The 20,587-nt window shown below is 42.5% G+C and overlaps 1 protein-coding gene across 3 annotated transcripts in view; it reads right to left on the reverse strand.

The window, feature by feature from the left end:
- SRGAP2 (SLIT-ROBO Rho GTPase activating protein 2) overlaps nucleotides 1-20,587 on the reverse strand; it is a 248,467-nt gene that overhangs the window by 144,658 nt on the left and 83,222 nt on the right. For all 3 annotated transcript variants that reach the window (XM_054563274.1, XM_054563273.1, XM_054563275.1), the window contains exon 3: nucleotides 14,129-14,321. In XM_054563274.1, coding sequence (XP_054419249.1) covers nucleotides 14,129-14,321 — 193 coding nt within the window. The remainder of the gene's footprint in view (nucleotides 1-14,128; nucleotides 14,322-20,587) is intronic.

Consider the following 20,587-nt stretch of genomic DNA (forward strand, 5'->3'; position numbering starts at 1 on the left):
GAAGCCAATCCTTGCTTAACACCCAGATTACACATCTGGGCAAAACCTTCCCTAGGGGAACAAATAGCTCCCAAATACGTCCAAAATGAATGAGTGACATACTGGTCCCAGGAAGTAAGGGGTTCTCCCTTCTGGCAGCTTCATGTTTCCTCCTACTTCCCTTTTCAAAGTCACCCCAAACTCAGAGAGGGACTTCCTGGTCCTCCACCCTTCTCTGATTTGCAATCACAGCTGTAACATTCTCCATGGCCATTTGACTCCGCTTTTCAACCCAATGCTATCCTGCAAGACTGATGAACAACTCTCAACTCAGCTCCAGAGGAAAAATCCATTGGCAACAGGGGACATGGCTACAGAGACTGTGCACGTTCAAATACTGGGCCCATGGCCAAGAACATGGACTCTACAAGGATTTCTCTCTAATTAAGTGTGTACCTTACCTCGCACTGAAAGGAGTGTTGCAGGTTAAACATCTACCAGATTCTTGAGATACCTGGGTCCTGCTCCCTCACATATCTTCCAATAGTTACACGATTCATAACCAGCCAAGTAGGCAGGTTTACTTTCCATAGATATCTCCTTAAGAGACTGCTAATTTAATGTCAGTGAGAATAGGAAATTGTCTCGTTCCTATCCTCAGTACCTAGCTCAATGCCTAGTACATACTTAGATCCCCAAAATGTATACTGAATGAAGGCACAAATAAGTATATCTTCTAAATCCCTTTTCAATCTCTGTAATCTGAGTACCACAGACAATACAAAGGGTGTTTTGCTTTTATTCTCCTTGCTGTTGGAAATCAAACATTTCTAAAGCTTCAACCATCACCTCTCTATAAACATGCCCAAATCTCCACCAACACAATCCCCAGACTTTAGCCCTGAATACAGCCATTCATTTTTTGTCAATTAATGAAAATTTCAGCTTGAATATCCTTCCAATATCTTAAACTTAACATTCAAAACCCAAATTTCTCACAGTCTAACCTCTCAAAAACAACTCATTTTCCTAACTTTGGTATTTCTATTAAAGGCACCATTAGTCTATCAGTCACCCAAGTCCAAAAGAAACTTCACAACCCTCCTGCCTTCCTGCCTGCTTCCAAGCTCATGTGAAACCTGAACCCCATCAGTCAGCAAGTCCTGTAGAGTCTTCCTGCACCAGGTGTTTCCCACCTGTCTCTAGACTGTAAGTTCCAGGAGTGCAGGGGGCAATATCTGTCTAGTGTGGCATGTGTCTGGCACATGGTAAGAGCACAGCACATTTTTTGCTAAATGAACTGAAGGATCAATTTCTATTCTTTTCATTCCTACCATTGCACCCTAATTTAGATCCTTATTATCTACTGTGGCAACTGGTTTCACTGTCTCAAGTTTCTTGTCATTTAGCAAATCATGACCCTAAGGTTAAGGTTAATCTTCCTTAAGCAGAGTTCATACCTCCACTTGGATATTAGCTTTTTATATCTTCAGTGCCGTTTCTAGTGTCTACTGCATGGAGCCAACTCTCTGAGACAAGACTCAAGGCGCTCCACAATATGATCCTGTTTATCTTTGTCCAGTTCCTCCACATACACTCGCGTATCCCAGCCAAACCAGTCTACTCACTGTACCCCAAAAGTGTCCTGTGCTTTCTTCTTGCTGTGCCCCACTTGCCTTCAACATTCCCTCCCTCTCCAGCTGTCAAAATCATATTCATTCTTTTCAAAGTCTGATTCAAACCCCATTTCCTCCCTTTAAGTTTCCTGACCACACCTTTCTGTAGCCGACACTTGGTACTTACCATATATGCTTTATACAGAAGATCTGTGTTACTGTATTCAAGTATAATTTATCCCTGACTAGATTGTAAATTCATGTGAGAAAGAACCACCACTTCTACTTCTTTGCATCTCTCTCCTCTAAGAGTCTAGAACAATACCTTTAAAATGTTTAACGAAATATTTGTTGTTGAGAAGGAAAAGCTGTAAGAAAGAAAAAATGTTGGCAGAGGGTTATAAAGTAGCATAAAGTCTCTGTAAGGAACACAGCATGATAGCAATGTAGGCGTATTCCTCTCAAAACTCAACAGGAAAAAAAAAAAAACAACCTCAAAATAAAAGAAAGCACTGAGCTATTAAAAGTAGGAGATCAAAACCAACTGAGCTATGACTGAAAGGTAATTTACAGCAAGACTATGTAAAAAAACAGCCAGTGCATTATCAATTAGAGTCCTGCTGGGCAATATTAGCACAAATTCCACTTAAAAGAGACAATCAAAGGCTCAGCAACAAATAGGAATACATTTATACTCTTCAAGGAGCCAAAGAAAATGAAGAACATCTTCCCTAGGAAGACTTCCTACCCTTACATAATATTATCTTTGCTCTTAATCAAACCAGGCAGATAGAATTTCAGACATTAACAGGGTCCTCCCAGGATTCGAAGGGATGGGGGAAGCCATATTACCCATCTTAAACAAAGCAGAATAAGGTAGAATCAAATAATCTATGGGGGAGGGGAAACAGGAATATGATGGGACCACAGTGCCAGACTGTACAGAGGAATCAGAGTTGTATGGGCTTTACTGAGGGTGTCTGCACTGAGCACAGTGTGGAAGAAGACAAAAGGTGAACAGGAGCAAAGCAGCATGGGAAGCAAAGCCAAAGAGTGGCAGGGTAATGGCTACCAGGGTAAGAAATTGTCCATGAGGAGATGAAAAGAGCAGTTCAGCAGCATTTGTCTCACGTAGTCATTCGAGGAGTTGGCGGAATGGGTGGAAAAGGTGAAGAGATCAAGAAGTACAAATTGGTAGTTACAGAATAGTCATGGGGATGTAAAGTGCAGTACTATGTAGGCTGTCAGATGGGCGCAAGACTTATCAGGATGATCATTTAGTAAGCTGTGTAATGTCTAATCACTGGGGCGTGCACTGAAACTAACGTAATATTGTACTGTATTCCAAATGTAAGTGAAAAATAAAAAATTTTTAAAAAAATAACAAAACCTGTAGCAGAATGCCCAACCCGAACTACTATGAGAAGTTGAATCTAGCCAAGGTGCAAACTGGCCTAGAAAAGAATAGGATAAATCCATGTGGACTAACTTCAGCCCTGGCCACCCTACCCCATCCCAAGTTGAATAGTTTCCATGTTCCTGAGACACGTCTGTCCAGAGTTGCTGCTGGCAGCTGCTCTCCTGGCAGCACAGGGAGACAAATTCATGGCATTGCTGAACCAACAGCTGCTACAGCTCTGGGGGAGGTGACAAGTGCATGCTGAGGTGCTCTGGGCAGAGAATGAACTATTCTAGGGACCTGCCCAAGAGTCAGCAAAACCTAGCCTACACTTCACTGGTGAATGAAAATAAAGTACAACTGCCACTCCAGAGACCCAGGAAACCCACAACCCTCTTTCTGTCCCAGCTTCTTTGACTTCATTTGCTCTTTGCTCTTACATTTGGTCAACTTTCCTATTTCCAAGGGCATGCTTTTAGTTTAGGCCAACATTAACCTTAGGCCAACTGTCAGACTTTTGTAACAGGTCTCCTCCTTCTAGTGTCTCTGCTCCAATTGATCTTATGCATTGTTGCCATAGTTACCACTCCAAAGCATAGTCATAATTAGGCCCCTTGCTCAAAAACTACCAATGGCTTCCTCATGCTTACAGAATAAAGCCCAAACCCTGGCACTTGGCATTCATGGACAGCTGTAGTCTGGTCCCTTTCAACTTTTTCAGCCTTATTTCACTACTGCATTTATCATTTCTTTTTTTCAGCAATACCGACTTGCCTTGTCTTTCCCGACTGTTACAAACACTATTCTTTCTCTCTGTCCAAATTCTTCCTCCCCCATCTTTTTTTTATTTAAATTCTCATTCAAGGATATATTTATTGATTTTAGAGAGAGGAAGGGAGGGAGAAAAGAAGGGAGAGAGGGAGGAAGGAAGATTGATCAGTTGCCTCCAGTATGCACCCCAAACCCACAATCTAGGTATGTGCCCTGACTGGGGATGGAACCTACTACCTTTTGGTGTACAGGATGACACTCTAACCAACTGAGCCACCCAGCCAGGGCCTTCCCCCATCTTTCTATCCTCCTTCTACAACCTTTGCATTGCCTCTACTGAATTAAGCTTATAGGTCCAATACCTGGCACTGACACTTTAATTTTTGTCATTTCCCATTCAGTGAATTTCACCTCGATGCCACCCTCCCCATAACCCAGCCTGAACAAACCTCTCTTCTCTGTGCACTTGTGGCACTTCGTAGGGATGGGTGGCTATGGTCTTTTATACATCTGCCCTCTCACACATCACAGACAATGGGGCAGAATCTTCTAATAGACCCTGGCCACGTTTCCCCTTTTTCTATATTAATAGAAACTCTACTTTCAGCTCACCTGGAATAATAACTATACTTCTCAGCCTTGCTTGCAGCTCATAATAACCACATAACTAAGTTCTGGCCAGTCAAATGTGAGCTGAAGAGATGTATGCGCCACTTCCAAATTGCAACTTTAAAGAGTAAGGATGTGCCTGCCCCTTGCCCTTGTGCCTTTCCCTCTGGCTAGAATGGGGACATGGTGGCAGCAAGCCATCATGGGTCACACAGACAAGGGCAACACTCTCAGAATGGAATAAGAAGCCTGACACAGCCCTGAATAGCTAATGTTCAGACTATTACACAAGAGAAAAATCAACCTCTATCCTGTATAAGCCACTATCATTTAGGGTCTATTACAGAAGCACAAGCTATATCCTAACCAACAGAGACACACAGACGTCTAAAAAGCCTTTCCTGGACCAAAAATGTTGACTTCTCAGTTGTTAACAAATGATTCAAGCTTGGCCTGGTGGTGCTGCCTGCCAAGTGCCATTTCAGGTTCAGTAGCATTGTTGTCTCTGTGCGGTAGCACTTGTGTATGCAAACATCAGAATACTTGCTTCCCTGTTGCAACAAAGAGATGAGGAAATTGGAAAAATGAAGTGCTATTACTAGTGTTGTGTTGAGAAGCAGTCTCATCATTGTATTAACAAGACAAAGGTAGACAGAAATCATCAGCAGCTCTTCAGATGCTCACCAGGCTTAAGCAGGCATACCATGCGTGTAATTGTGGCAAAAAGAAAACCAGGTACAAAACGCTGAAAAGTACATCAGGTGAAGTATAATTCAGAAATTCACATATATACTTATAGCAAGAGAACCTACCTGCTTATGAAACTTTGGTTTGACATTCAACCATTTGACTTTTCTGTACATTTTTAGGAAAAAAATTATCTATGAAAGTGGGATTTTGTCTGGATTCTCTTATTGAGCTGCTTGTCATCTTTGCCTAGACTCAATGCATTTGTGTGCATGTCACTTCTCTTCTAATAGACACTGGGTGACTTCTGACCATATGAAATTGCCACTATAAGACCATTTTTGACCTACAAAACCCTGCAATTTCATGTTGCACTCTAATGGATTGAAAGCTCCTGGGTTTGGGGTTCATTTTAGCCATCTTCACATCTCTCACAATCCCTTCTACATGGGAGAGTTATCTGTAAGAAATGACTGGGATTAACTTTTTCAGGTCTTCTAGTTCCATCAGGCAACATGATCCTACTTTACCCTCTATCCTTTTAATGCTTAAAAAAATATCTCTCCCTTTCTCCTTCCCACTTTCCCTTCATCTTTCTCTCCCCCTCCCTTTCTGGTAACTTCCTTCTAGTAGTAACTTTTACTCCTCCCCAACATTGGGTATGCCCAAGCCTTGGGTCCTGGTTTTAGCTCGTTACTCTTCTCTTTCTCTTCCCTGAGTTTATATACTTTCATATTGGGTTGGCCAAAAAGTCCATATGGTTTAATCCATAAAATAAAAGACAGTTTTCATTGTCATCAGTAACTATTGATTTGGATATTGATTTAGATATTTTGAGTATGTCAGCTACCTCCCACTATTGAATTTTACTGGGTACAACCAAGGGGTGCTCCTAAACATCTCCAAGTGCATGAGATAGCCCAACAGCAAATAATTATTTGGCTAAACTGTCAATAGTACCAAGAAACTTCACAAACCACTTTCGACATGTTCAATCGCTCACAGCACCATCTCCATACATAGCACAAATCTTTTCTTTGCATTTCAGTTGTGTTTTTACCTTTCTTGCATAATACGCTGCAAATGTTGTATATTCTCTTCCATCTTCAATATTAAAATGGTTGCACAAAAATTCACTAAATTTGATAATTTTTTTCAAAATTTTATTTTATTTTGTTATTACAGATGTCCTGAGCTTTCCCCCTTGTCCCCCTCCACCTAGCACTCCCTTAGACAATCCTCTCGCCACCATTGTTCATATCCATGGGTCATGTGCTTAAGTTCTTTGGCTTCTCCATTTCCTGTGCTGTACTTACATCCCCATGGCTATTCTGTAACTATCTACTTGTACTTCTTAATCCTTTCACCTCCTTGCCTATTCCCCCAAAGCCCTCTCCCATCTGGTAACCATCAAAATGCTCTCCACATCCATGATTCTGTCTGAGTTCTTCCTGTTTGTTTAGTTTGTTTTCTAGATTCAATTGTTGATAGATTTGAGTTTTTTGCCATTTTATTGTTGTTAGTTTTGATCTTTTTCTTAAATAAGTCTGTTTGACATTTCATATAATAATGGTTTGGTGATGATGAACTCCTTTAGTTTTTTCTTGTCTGGGAAGCTCTTTATCTGTCTTTTGATTCTAATGATAGCTTTGCTGGGTAGAGCAATCTTGACTGTCAGCCTCAGCTTTTCATGACTTTGAATATTTATTGTCAATCTCTTCTAGCCTGCAAAGTTTCTTCTGAGACATCAGCTGACAGTCTTATGGGAACTCCCCTTTAGGTAACTAACTGCTTTTCTCTTGCTGCTTTTAAGATTCTCTCTTTATCTTTAACCTTTGGCATTTTAATTATGATGTGTCTTGAAGTGGACCTTTTTGCATCCACCTTGTTTGAGACTCTCTGTGCTTCCTGGATGTGCATGTCTATATCCTTTGCCAAATTAGGAAAGTTTTTTTTTCATTATTTTTTCAAATAGATTTAAATATCTTGCTTTCTCTTCTCCCTCTGGCACCCCTATGATGCAAATGATGGACCTCTTGAAGTATTCCCAGAGGCTTCTTATGCTATCCTCATTCTTTTAGATTCTTTTTTCTTCTTGTTCTGATTAGCTGTTTTCTTGCTTTTTTATGTTTCAAATCATTGATTTGATTCTCAGCTTCATCCACTCGACTGTTGTTTCCCTGTAAACTGTTCTCTATTTCAATTAGTGTAACCTTTGTCTGACTGGAGCTATTTTATTCTGTTGAGGTCCTCACTAAGTTCCTTGAGCATCCTTATAACTAGTGTTTTGAACTCTACATCTGATAGATTGCTTATCTCCATTTTGTTTTGCTCTTTTTCTTGAGTTTTGATCTGTTCTTTCATTTAGGCCATGTTTTTCTGACTCCTCATTTTGGCAGCCTCCCTGTTTCTACGTATTAGGTTTAGCTGCTTTCACTCCATAACTTTGTAATGTGGCCTAATGTACTAGGTATCCTATAGGGTCCTGTGGCACGGCCTCACCATCACCCAAGCTAGGCCCTGGAGGTGCACCCTTCATGTGGGCTGCGTACACCTCTTTTTGTAGTTGAGCCTTGGCTGCTGTTGGCAGATCAATGGGAGGGATTTACCCAGACCAGTCCAGCTGTAAGAATTGGCTGTGACCACTTACCACCACCCTCTGCCCTGCGTGGAGGATCAGCTGTGCAGGGGCAGGGTGGTGGTGCTCTGATGTGGTCTGTGGCTGTCTACTGGGTGCGCATGCTCCCTGGGGTTTCCTGGGTGGTACAGGCCAAGGCCAGCCCTGACTTGTGTTTTGCCTGGAGTTACCCTGCCTGAGCTGTAAAACAATCTGAGCTGTCTGCTACTAGTGCTGGGCTTGGAGATTCCCAGGTGAAGTCAAGCTGTGAATTTAACCTGGCTACTGCTGGTGTCGGGCCTGGGGCTCACTGAAGCCAGCTGTTGCTTGTTTGATAGGATTTAGGAAATTGTGCAGCATGAGTGAAGACCAGCCCTTCATATGATAAAGGAGCTTGGGTGGATCTGTAAGTTGGGTGCAGCAGAGTCTCTGGGAATTCTCAATGTGGGTCAAACTGTGTTAGCCAGGTTGATGGAGTCTCATATACGGCACCAGCTTTCTGGCTCTGTGGGGGGAGGATTTAGAAAAGGTATAATGGCCTCTGCTCACCTTGATGCCAGACACTTCAGTTTCTCCCTATATACCACTGGTGACTTTCAAGCTGCTACCTTGGTGCTGTAGCTCAGAGGGAATGAGTCTGAGTAGGTGAGTGCATGTGTGGGTTCTTTAAGAGGAAGTGCTTGGGGTACCAGGAGTTTCTCCCACCGACTCAATCCCCACTGTTTTTATAGCCATAAGTTATGGGACTTATCTTCCTGGCACTGGAATGCTGGGCTGGGGGGCCTGGTGTAGGGCTGGGACTCTTTGGTCCTGAGATATCCCTCCTGAATTGTTATCCATCACACATGGTCGTGGGACCAGCCTGTTCTGTGTCTGCACCCCTCCTACCAGTCTGGATGGATGTGGTTTCTTTAATATCCTAGTTGTCAAGACTTCCATTCAACTCAATTTCGGATGGTTCTCAGTGCTGGTTGTTCTATATTTTAGTTGTAATTTTGATGTGGTTGTGCAAAGAGGTGAGCTACGTCTGCCTATGCCGCCATCTTAATCGGAAGACCTCATTTATTTTTCAATTAAGTCTTTTTTTTCCTAATGCACGCTGATATGACAGCTGTCACAATACAATCTAACAAAATTGTTTCAAATGAAGTTAAAGACAAGTAAGCACTGTTAGAGCTATAGCACAGAAAAAACGAAAACTTTTTGGCCAACCTGATATCTTCCACAATTAGTTTTACGTTTTGTTTTGGTTTTTAAAAATTTTATTTATTTCTAGAGAGAGGGGAAGGGAGGGAGAAAAACATCAATGTGTGGTTGCCTCTCATGCGCCCCCAACTGGGGATGCGGCCCACAAGCCAGGCATATGCCCTGACTGGGAATTAAACCAGCGACCCTTTAGTTCGCAGGCTAGCACTCAATCCACTGTGACATTCCAGCTGGGGCCACAGTCAGTTTTACACTGAAGCTTATACTATCTACTCCCAGTCATAACTTCTTATCTCAAGAAGTACAACCTTCCCTCTGGATGCCTGAAGGCCTCCCATTGCCCCAAAACAAGCATGTCCAAAGTTGGCTCACCATTCACAAAGAGATCTTTCCTTAACATCCCCACTTTTATCATAGATTCCATAATTCTTCTAGGTTGCCAGTTTAGAGACAGTGGGTCACCCCTGACCATTAGTCCTTTACCCAATCAGTTACCTAGTTCTGTTAAGTTTTTAGAATACTTTTTGAATTTATTCCTTCCCCTCTGTTCTTTTCTGCTACCACATTGTGCATGAATTCCCTGCCCCCAAACCTCCATTTTGGCATAAAAAATTCATTCTTCTACATCTCTCCTCACGTCTCTATCCCCACACAAGAACCCAGAGGGCTTACTACCATACTGCCATATCACATCTGAACTCCTCTGCTCGTCCATCAAAGAGTCTGTATTTGGTGTCTCTGATCTAACTTTATCTTCCACTGTTTTTGAAAAATACCTGTGTTCTCACAATATTTTGCTCATGCCTCTATTAAAGGCCTTTGCACATTATGTTGTCTACATGTCTCTCTTCTCTGTAAACCGAGATTCTAGAGCTTATCTTAGTCTCCATAAGAATGAGTACAGAGCACAGTATCCAGTAGGAATTTATAAGGGGTTTGTTGAATAAGTAGATTATTACTCAGGATAAGATCAGGCAGGAAGCTATTAAAGTAAACTAGCCATAAAGTGACAGAAAAAGGAGTGGAGAAGTCTCCCTTTTACAAGTTCTTGTAGTATCTTGTACTTTAGTTTCATAACACTTACCTCAACTCATGTAATTGTGTGATTTGTTAAGTGGCTGCTTCCTCATTCTCCTGTTAAGTGCCAGGTGGAAGACAGCATGCTTATTCACTGCTGTGTCCCAAGGCACAGCCTCTGGCGTAAAGGAGTTCAAGGAATGTGTTATGGATATTTGTTGAATGAATGTATAAGAATTTTCCTTTTTAAGAAGCTAGATATCTCACTAGTCCCTATACCTTTACCCCTACTTCTTCTCACCTGTAATACTGTTTTTTACCGCACAAATCTTTTTTTGAAAAGATATATTTATTGATTATGCTATTACAGCTATCCCATTTTTTCTCCCCTTTATTCCCCTCCACCCCCCCTCCCACCAGCATTCACCGTCCCCCTTAGTTCATGTCCATGGACTGTACATGTAAGTTCTTAGGCTTCTCCATTCCCTAAACCATTCTTAAGCTCCCCCTGTCGATTTTATACCTACTATTTATGCTTCCTTTTCCCTGTACCTTTTCCCCCATTTGCCCCCTCTCCCTCTCCCCTCTGATCTCTATTTCTGTGATTCTGTTCCTGTTCTACTTGTTTGCTTAGTTTGTTTTTTTTAGGTTCAATTGTTGATAGCTGTGAGTTTTTGTAATTTTACTGTTCATAGTTTTTGATCTTCTTATTTTTCTTAGACAAGTCCCTTTAACATTTCATATAATAAGGACTTGGTGATGATGAACTCCTTTAACTTGACCGTATCTGGGAAGCACTTTATCTGCCCTTCCACCCTAAATGATAGCTTTGTTGGATAGAGTAATCTTGGATATAGGTCCTTGCCTTTCATGACTTTGAATACTTCTTTCCAGTCCCTTCTTGACCGCAAGATTTCTTGTGAGAAATCACCTGATAGTCTTATGGGCACTCCTTTAGGTAATATAATTATGGGTAATATAATTATGATGTGCCTTGGTGTGTGCTTTCTTGGGTCCAGCTTTTTTTGGACTCTCTGAGTTTCCTGGACTTCCTAGAAGTCTATTTCTTTTGGAAGATTAAGGAAGTTCTCCTTCATTTTTTTTTTTGGTCAGTTTTCAATTTCTTGCTCTTCCTCTTCTCCTTGCACCCCTATGATTTGGACACTGGCTCATTTAAAGTTGTCCCTGAAGTTCCCAAGCCTCTCCTCATTTTTTTTGAATTCTTGTTTCTTCATTCTGTTCTGGTTGAATGTTTATCTCTTCCTTCTGCTCCAAATTGTTGATTTGAGTCCCAGTTTCTTTCCCTTTACTGTTGGTTCCCTGCACATTTTTATTTCACTTTATATAGCCTTCACTTTTCCCTCCATTTTGCGATCATACTCAGCCATTTCTGTGAGCATCCTGATTACCAATGTTTTGAACTGTGCATCTGATAGGTTGGCTCTCTCTTCATGGCTTAGTTCTATTTTTGGAGCTTTGATCAATTCTTTCATTTGGGCCATATTTCGTTGTCTCAGCACGCCTATTACATCGGAAGGAGCAGAGCCTTAGGTATTCACCAGGGTGGGGCAACGCCAGGTCGCTGTGTAGTGACACTCTCTGTGGGGAGGGGTCTGAGAGGGAACAAGGCTGCTTTCTCAGCTTTCAGTCAGCTTTCAGTCACTTCCGCTACTACCCACAATCGAATTGGGCGCTTCGGGTGCTGATTCCTGGATGTGTGGGTTTGTGTATGTTTCAGGACCCTGTGGGTCTCTCCAACGGACTCTCCTGTGATGCTGGGAGTTTCTCCCGCTGCCACATCTCCCACAGGTTTTTACAGTTAAAGGTTTTGAGGCTTTCTTTTCCCGCACTGGAACCCTGGATTGCTAGGTCTGTCTCGCTCCCCAGCTGTTCCTTCTGTTTTATCCACACGCAAATGTGGGACCGCCAGCTGCCATCTCACCCACGCAGTCCTCCAGCCGCCGCCTTGTCGCGTGTCCTCTCCGCCCCTCCTACCAGTCTGGATGAATGTTTCTTCTTTAACTCCTTGGTTGTTGGAGTCCCACACAATTTAACTTGTCTCACAGTTCTGGTTATTTTTTGTTTTTAAATTTGTTCTTGTCCTCCTTTTGGTTGTGCGAGGAAGCAAAGGGTATCTACCTACACCTCCATCTTCGCCAGAAGTCCTCTACCACATAAACCTTTAAAGCATAGCCTAAAATCTCATTTGCTTCTAGAAAATTCTCCTGACTCTTCTAGATCCTTTATCTATCTCTGATGATTCTAACCTCGTATCTATATTCCACACTAAACCAATGATCTCAATGACATCATTATTGTCTTATCCTTTAATTACTCCCTGTATTAAACATCTTTTCTCAACAAAAGTATATGGCCCCCTCTGGATACACACAATGAACTTCTCTTATATCTTCCAATACCTGTACAATATGAAGCACACAGGTGGCTCTCAATAAACCCTCACTGGTTGTTTGGGAAAAAATGAGGCCAGGTACCAGCCTCAGGAAAATCAATTCTTCCATTCTTGGAGAAAACACCCTATTCCTTGTAAGTGATCTTAATCAGAGCAATTCAGATAATTTAAAGAGTGGCATGTCTGTACCTTAATTTGTAGTAAATATGTCCTTAAGCTGAGAATACTAGTAAAAATGATGTTTTAAACTTAGGAGGAGCTTATTAACAGAATAAATCCAACTTTGAATCATTTTATCGTATACCAAAATAACATTTTATTCTCTCAGAAGTGCTTATCATAAAGAGAACAGGACTTGGGAAAGATAAGGGATTCTGAGGATAAAAACATCTTGCAGAAATTCTCATTCTCGCTAAACTGAGTGTCTCACATATTCTCCTCAATCTTAGCTTCCGTATCATTGCCCAGAGCTGGTCTATAAAGAGTGTTTGTTTCCTAAATTATTAGGGTGATAAACAAAAATAGAAAATAGGGAAAGATATACTTGGCATTAATTCTTAAATTTCTTCATTCATTTACTCATCCAAATAATAATTAGTGAGCACCTGTTATATACCTCATGTTATGCTAGGCACCATGGGAGACTGAAAGAGGAATTAGAAAAATCTATCCAATCCACTAAGAGAAGATAATATAAGGCAGACAGTGCTGAACGTCCTAATAAAAGAACAAATAAAATGCTGTACGAATTCAGAAGAGGGAAAACATTCATTCTTCTGGGAGAATCAGGAAAGTTTCTTGGAGCATGTTGCTTCTGAGATGGGTCTTAAAGCATGGGGTAGCTTAGACATGCAGAGATGTGAAGAGTGGGCATATAAGCTCAAATAACAGGACGAACAAAGTTCCATTTGAGTCAACGTTATGTTTGGCTAAAGTATAGTGAACTGGAAACAGGAAATAAGGTTGGAAACCTACTTAGGTCAGATGTAGAGGGGCTTGAGGACCAAGCCAAGGAGTGTCCACCTTTGTGGGGATCTTGTCACAGTAGATCTAGGGGTGGGACCTGAGATTCTGTATTTTTAACATCCTAGGTGATGGTGATAATGGGAGAATACACCTTGGGTGTCAAGAACATAGATACATAGGCAGTGGAGAGCCACTGCACAGAGATACTGCCTATCTTCAGTGTGTTCCAGGAAGGCTAAATCTGACAATAGCGGATCAGGCAGACTGGAATGGGGAGAAGCTATAGACTGTGGTCCTCAAAGCTGGGCATCCATTAAAATCATCTGGGAAGCTTTTACACCATATCGTTACTCAGACCCTACTCCCAGAGATTCTGATTTAATTGGTTTGGAGTGGGGCCCAGATTTCAGCATTTTACAACATTCTCCAGGGAATTCTAATGGGTATTTGGGGTTGAGAACCTCTGATACAGATGATACAGTAAGTATTGCAACTGTTCAGGCAAAGATGATGATTTACACTAGGATAATGGCAGCGAGAACAGAGTAAAGGGGCCAGTTGTATAAAATACTGTAAATGCAGAAGAAAGAGACTTTAGCAACTGTCTGGGCAGCAATATAGTATAGCTACAACATCATTCATTTCTTCTAGTTGGTGAAATGGTTAAGAATACAGACTCTAGAACCAGACTGCCTTGGTTTGAATTCCAGCTCTATTTTATACAACTGGCCCCTTTACTCTGTTCCCTGCTTCATGAATCCAATTGGATCTAGGTGGCACACCCTGCCTCCCTCCATCCCGGACCCCATCCCTGAGGTCTCTAAAAGTAACAGCCAAGGAGTCCCTACTTGAATTGCTGGTCCTTGGTGCTGCGCGTCTTGGCCAGGAAGCGCTCTGCCAGCTTTTCCAAGTTGCGGGAGTAGTCCATCTCAATCTCAGCCTTCTTTCGGAAGAAGTCCTGGAGGTCCTGCAACAGCTGCACCCGGAGCTCACACTGCTGGTCCAGGCATTTCATCTGCTCTGTGAGCTGAGCGCGGATCTCTGCAACAAAAAAAGGCAAGAGAGTCATGCAGACAGCCATACATGCCAACGTTTACCCCTTCCTTCCACTTGATCCTTGTCCTCTGGGGAACTTAAAGCCTTATTGATGATGATGATGATAACAATAAGCATAAACTGGCCTAAACTCCACCAATTTTTTTCAGTCGACGAAGAAAACACTGGAACCAGGAATCTGCTGAATCATTTAAGAGAAAGTGCTTAGTAGATATAATAATATTTAGAACTACTATTTATTGAACAATTTACTGTATTTCTGGCACAGTGCCAGAATTTGGGCTCTCTTCTAGCAACGAGCGTAATGAGTTTCCTTCCAACCATCCTGTTGGGTAGGTATTATTTTCCTCCCCATTTTAAGATGATAAAACTGATTCTTAAAGAAGTCACACCATAACAAACCCAGGCAGACTGACTTTAGAGCCCAAGTTCCTACTTTTTATACTTTTTCCCATCATTTCAAAATGCTTTTCCGCATCTTTATGAATTAGGGTCAGGGTCAGGATATTTTAAAGGACATAGAAAGGACCCTGCCCAAGGTCAAAGAGTGGCAATCAAGAATGAAACAAGTACCAGGACCTCTAGGCAAGCAAAACATCCACTGTCAAGAAGATTCCATAGTTTCCAATATCATATAAGGTGAATCAGCCTTAAAGAAGTTGATTTTTTTCACCAACAAATATCACTCATATCTCTGTTGTTTCATCCCCACTGATGCTCAGGACCCCTGCTTTGTCAAAGCTAGAAATATTTCTGGTTAAGTTCCAGCTTGGCAGGTTTCTGCTAGCCAGAGTCCTCGTACAGGGCTAGCAAACACCCTCCGTGAAAGTACAGCAACGGCAGCTCCAGCAACAATCAGATCTGCCTCAAATGCAATACTGCATTTGTTACTGACGGGAGACCTGGCACCCATAGGAAGCAGCTTGTCAAAGCCAGCCTGCTTGTCAGCCCAGGGAAGGCCTGCAGTGCACATCCTGCTGAAGTTACGTTCCATTCGCCACCTGAGTCACAGTGGAGCCATTTCTGTCATCTCTCTCCCTTCCAAGCCTGCTCAGCTCAATGCATTAGGATATGACAGTGACTCTAATCCAAGGAAAAAAAGAGTACCTATATTATTATACCTTTCCTATACATGTTCCAAATTCATTCTCAGATAGCAGAGCTGTAACAATGCTTTCTCTCTGTGCTGTTTAATGCATGGGGCAGGGAGAGCTACAGTTTTCACCTGAGTTGTGGATAAATCAGAGGCAAATCCAGGTTCAGGGCTATAATGCTGAAAAATATGCCAAGCACTCCTTTTATGAAGCAATGAGGGATGGGTGAATGGTGCACTTGGCTTTCCCCAAAGTAGGTAGGGGTCTGTAATCTATCCCCATCTTTATTTTTTGTTTCTGTTTTCATAGACACCAGGATGTAACACAAGTATCTGATCATTTATGGGTGATTTTATTGACCTATAAGTGCCATTCTCACCCTCTTTGTCCCCATGCCTCCCCCTTGCCAACCACCAATGCCAACCAAGTCTGCAGTAACCTCACCTGAACTGAAACTGAGCACCATAGGATTGTTTCTAGCAGACAGAAGGCTGTGCAGAAAAGCCGCCTACCTCATCACTCATCAAAGCTCTCTTGTTCTGTGTTTTTCTGGGAGTCTGATTACAAGGGTGTTGGGAGGAAGATCCGCGGAGGGCATGTCAGGCATACGGTTCTTGCCAGGGATTTCTGGGCCTCTTAAAGGCAACAGCCTTTACCAACTATTCCTAGAGGCATCTGTGCCTCTTCCATCTATTGACACATAGAGGTCGTAGCTGGCAGTGGTAGCCACTGGGTGGGCAGACTGTGGGCGGAGAGGACATTCATTGATATTACTTACAACTGGTCTACTCAAATAAGAATTAGGGCTTTTGGGGCGAAAAGGTACCCATAACAGAAGTGGAAGAGGATGTGGATGGGTGATGGGGTTGTCAGCCCCCTCTGAGTGACCTGTAATTCATTTAAGACTTTGCCTCAATAATCCCACTAACCAGGGAAGCAGAAAGGAACACGGTAAAATGGATGATGCCCAGCCTCCATTAAAAAAAGGCAAATTCCCTTGATACCCATGAAGTTCCAGAGGTAGAACACTTAAAGACTGTCCTGTCCAAGAAACATGCACTTCAGAGGAGGCCTCTGAGATAGGTGAATTAATTTAAGAAGCCCCCAAGCACATCCAGCCAGCATGGCATTGTATTCTACCCTGACTTTCTCAGGTGCCTCAATGAGTGGGCAGCACAACGCAATTGAAACGTGGGCTAGTTGGTGAGTCAGTGCTCTAGTCCAAACGGACTCTAAGCGCCTAAAGGGACATTCCAGAGGTGGAAGCCAAAGTGTTCCATCAGGTACCCTTCCAGGCCCTGAAGGAAAGGGAACATGTGTTCACTTGAACACGCTTTGTATACATTATCTCATTTAACCTTCACAACTAGTCCCTAAATCCCCAGTTATCCTGATTGTACAGATGAGAAAACTGAAGTTAGACTCATTAAGTCATTTACAAAAAGATCATACAATTAGGTACAAGTGAGGCTAAAGTTAAATTAAAGTTTGTCTGACATGTCAAAGAGGTTGATAGAGGGGCAGGGAGACCAAAGAAATAGAACATGAGTCTGGAGTCTCTGAAAGTATTTCTGCATAACTCAGTTTCTATAGCTCCCACCCCTAAAATTCACTTCTCCACCTTTGAGCTATGGGGGGATTCAGGCCCACAGAGTCGGGTATGCACTAGCGCGCCGACTCGCTAACTAGCACACATTTTGGCCAGTCCACAAGAGGGATGGATCCCTTCCCTGCTTCCCAGATCTACGCTACAGGACAGCTTTGGAGGAAATGCTTTTCTTGTCCTATGAGCACACCCTGAGGTCTGCCAGTAAGTCCAGAGGGCAGAGATGTGAGAAAGCGATATCCCCACCCCTGATCCAAGAAAAGAAGAGTGAGCCTCTGCTAATTGATACTACCTGCTACTGGAGTTGATTTATGATTTGGCACCACGGAGTATCTCCCCGCCCCCTCCCCCCACTCCCGGCTGCAACCTGCCAGGAGGGAGAAGCCTCCCTGGCGTCCATCCTCAGAGCATCCACCCAGACATTTAAGGGACACTACAACCACCCCCCTCTCCAGGCCTGTAGCCCTAACAGAGAATGGCTGCTCTGTCCAAGGTAAAATGTGCTGCTTCAGGTTTTTGCTGCTGCTGAAAGACAAACAATGGTCTCCAAGAAGGCAGCTGTGCCAGCCCCAGACCTCTGTCCACGCACATAAGAGGCAGGAAACAATAGGCCACTGAATGCCAGCACGCCTGGGCCATGTGCCCGGACTGGAGGCCCCTCTGCACCCTGACCTACCCACAAACTACAAGGGCAGAAAGAAGAAAGGGGCGATTTATAAAAACATGAAGGAATTCCTCACAGTTCCACTGTGTGCTTAGGCAAGTATGCACACACACACACGTGTACACTCAAAGACATGCACAGTCACACCGCCCACACTGTGCTTCCCCATAACAACTCAAGAAGGCTTTACAAATCCAACTACAGTTGGATGAGAGTTCCTGGGAGCTGGGGGTGATGGGGTCCTTGTCAGTCCTAGAACTACATGGGAAGAGGTCAAGCTCTCACTTTCTAGAAGCAGCTGTGTATCTCAGGGATATGAATGAATGCATGCCATGACCATCCACAAAGCCAAAGTACAAAGGTCACTATGAACTACTTGGAGTGATACATGCCAAAAATGACCTTCCCTGGGCATCTAACACAGTCCATTTATTCAGTAAATCTTTGCTGAGCCCTATTGTACGGCAAGCCCTGTGCTAGTGATGGAGAGCAAAACAGGCCCAAGCCCTGCCCTAATGAAGCATGGCTTGACAAAGAGAAGAAAGCGAAACAGTCTTACTGTTTTTGTTCTGAATATTCTTTATTATAACATAGCCATGGTAGTACATTCCAACTGGAAGACCAAAACTTTATAAATTATCAGTAGCAGACAAAAGAAATCAAGCAACAAGCCTACTACAAATGCAATGTCCTATTTTTTTCCATTACATTTTTAAAAAAATGACACTTGAATAAAAACTGCAGCTTCTCTTGCAAAAAAGAACAAAGTCTTAGAACAAGTTTTCTGAGTTTCAGAGTTGACCTTTGGTTGATATTTCATCCAAGATTCAAGTCAAAACTTAACTACACCGTTCTGGAATTATATAGTGGTGATGGTTACACAACTTTGTGAATACATTAAAAAAAAAAAAACTCACTGAATTTTACAATTTAAAAAGGTAAATTTTATGATATGTGAAATATATATATATGTATATATATATAAAAAATTAAAAATTTCAACCAAACCAAATAGCATGTTGTGTTGAGTACCATCCTTCCAGCTAAGGGGAAAAGAGCCCAGCAAACAGGCACCAAAAGGAGGAAGAAATTCTTGGTTTCCATTTCTCCATTTATATGGGCTAAATCTCAGTTCTGCATTGACTATTCTTAAAGTAAATACTGGAAGCTGCCCCTCTGGAAAGCAAGCTTGGCCATGACACTGAAATCCACTGGTGGATTACCATTCCATCATTTCCAAAATATATGAGATCAAAACCTGGCAAGTAATGTTAGTAAGCATGAGTTCAAACCCAGGGTCAGCAGACATATCCAGTAAATCTCCCCCTGGGAATTGCTGATTCCTTGGCCATGCTTGGGCACAACTGAGATTCTTACTAACCCGTCCTTGGAGTTAGAAGGAGGTTCATATTCATTTTAGAGAGATACTGATGGGTCACGTGAAAGATGAAACTGGAAGAAAAACTTAGCCCTAATAAGACACTTATTATTTAACACAAGCAGTCAAGGACCTCCCACACTGACAATCATGTAGACACTAAATTATAAAATACCTGGCAATGCAGGTGAAACAATCCTTTGAATTCTGTCCTCACCGTAGAGAATACCCAAGGAATTCACCAGTCAGCAGAGTACAAGAGGACTTTGTTCAGCCTATAGTTTTCAGTCCAGACATACTGGCCCCATTCTTTCCTCTCTCAAAATTCATTCTTCTTCGGGAATTTTCTCTGACTGAGTCACACAGAACCCCCTCCTATGAATCCCACATTTTCGAGGGGAAAGTGGAGACGGGAGGGCAGGCCACAGAAAGAGGTAATCTTTGGAGATTAACACAGGCATGTCCTTCCCTCGTCCTTGATGTACTTGCTGGCACCTAGGGGACAGGAGCTGCGACTCCCACAGGTTCTATTCAGAGCTGGCAGAACATGAGATCAACCCAGATTCCCCACTGGGAACCAGGCCTGACTGCCAGTCTTTTTCCACAAAATCTGCCTCACCTGCTTTTAGACCTTTCACAAACACATGATGTCACCTCAGCCATCTGAAGAATATTAATTCCTAGTACCTTTCCAGAAAGTGTTATATAAGAAGACAATTGTGGCTTTCATCAGGTTCTGCCCCCCCATATCTCTTACCAAGACCTCTTATCACAAGGGTAATCAGCCCTCTCAAAACTGTTCCCCAGGAAACAAAATGCTGGAATGCCCTGCCAAGTCTTGCTCTTTGCCCTACTTGTTTGCTTTTCTACCAACTCAGTAAAAGGAGGGCCCTTCAGAATCACTGTTGGACAGAGCAGAGAACCAAAAGCCCAGAGAAGGGAAAGGAGTTGCCAGAGACCACACAGCCATTTAGTTGCAGATCTAGGCCTGAAACCCTGACCACTGGGTTCCCAAGCCGATGTTCTCTCTTACTCTTATTGCAAATATTTATCTGAGCACTTTCTAGGATCTCTGAGAATACAAAGACAAAAGTCCTCCCTCAAAGTTACCAAGGTATTAGGGAAGAACCCACTGAAAAACACCTACAACAAACAAAGCAAAATAATAATATAAATCAATGGGGTGTGCGTTGCACACAGTGTGCAGTGAAAGCAGAGAGAAGGGAGGCACGCAGCACCTTCAACCCACCCGCTATACCACATCTTTCAGTGACTGATGATATCACTAATCTATGAGTAGTCAGTGTTCCAAGAAATTGCCATCAAGCCACTTTCTGTAAAGGAGAAACCAGCAAATATTCCTCCTTGAAGAGTATGACTATTGACTTTACCCTATTAAATACAAAGTAAAAATAGACATGAGTTAATCCAACCAACCAATAGCTCCTAAACTTCCAGGATGTGAGGATGTGATAAATACGTAATGTTTTTCCTTCCTTGCATCCACAC

Source organism: Pteronotus mesoamericanus, unplaced genomic scaffold (assembly GCF_021234165.1).
Source record: "Pteronotus mesoamericanus isolate MK-2021 breed Mesoamerican mustached bat unplaced genomic scaffold, CSHL_Meso_final scaffold_705, whole genome shotgun sequence".
Classification (NCBI taxonomy): domain Eukaryota; kingdom Metazoa; phylum Chordata; class Mammalia; order Chiroptera; family Mormoopidae; genus Pteronotus; species Pteronotus mesoamericanus.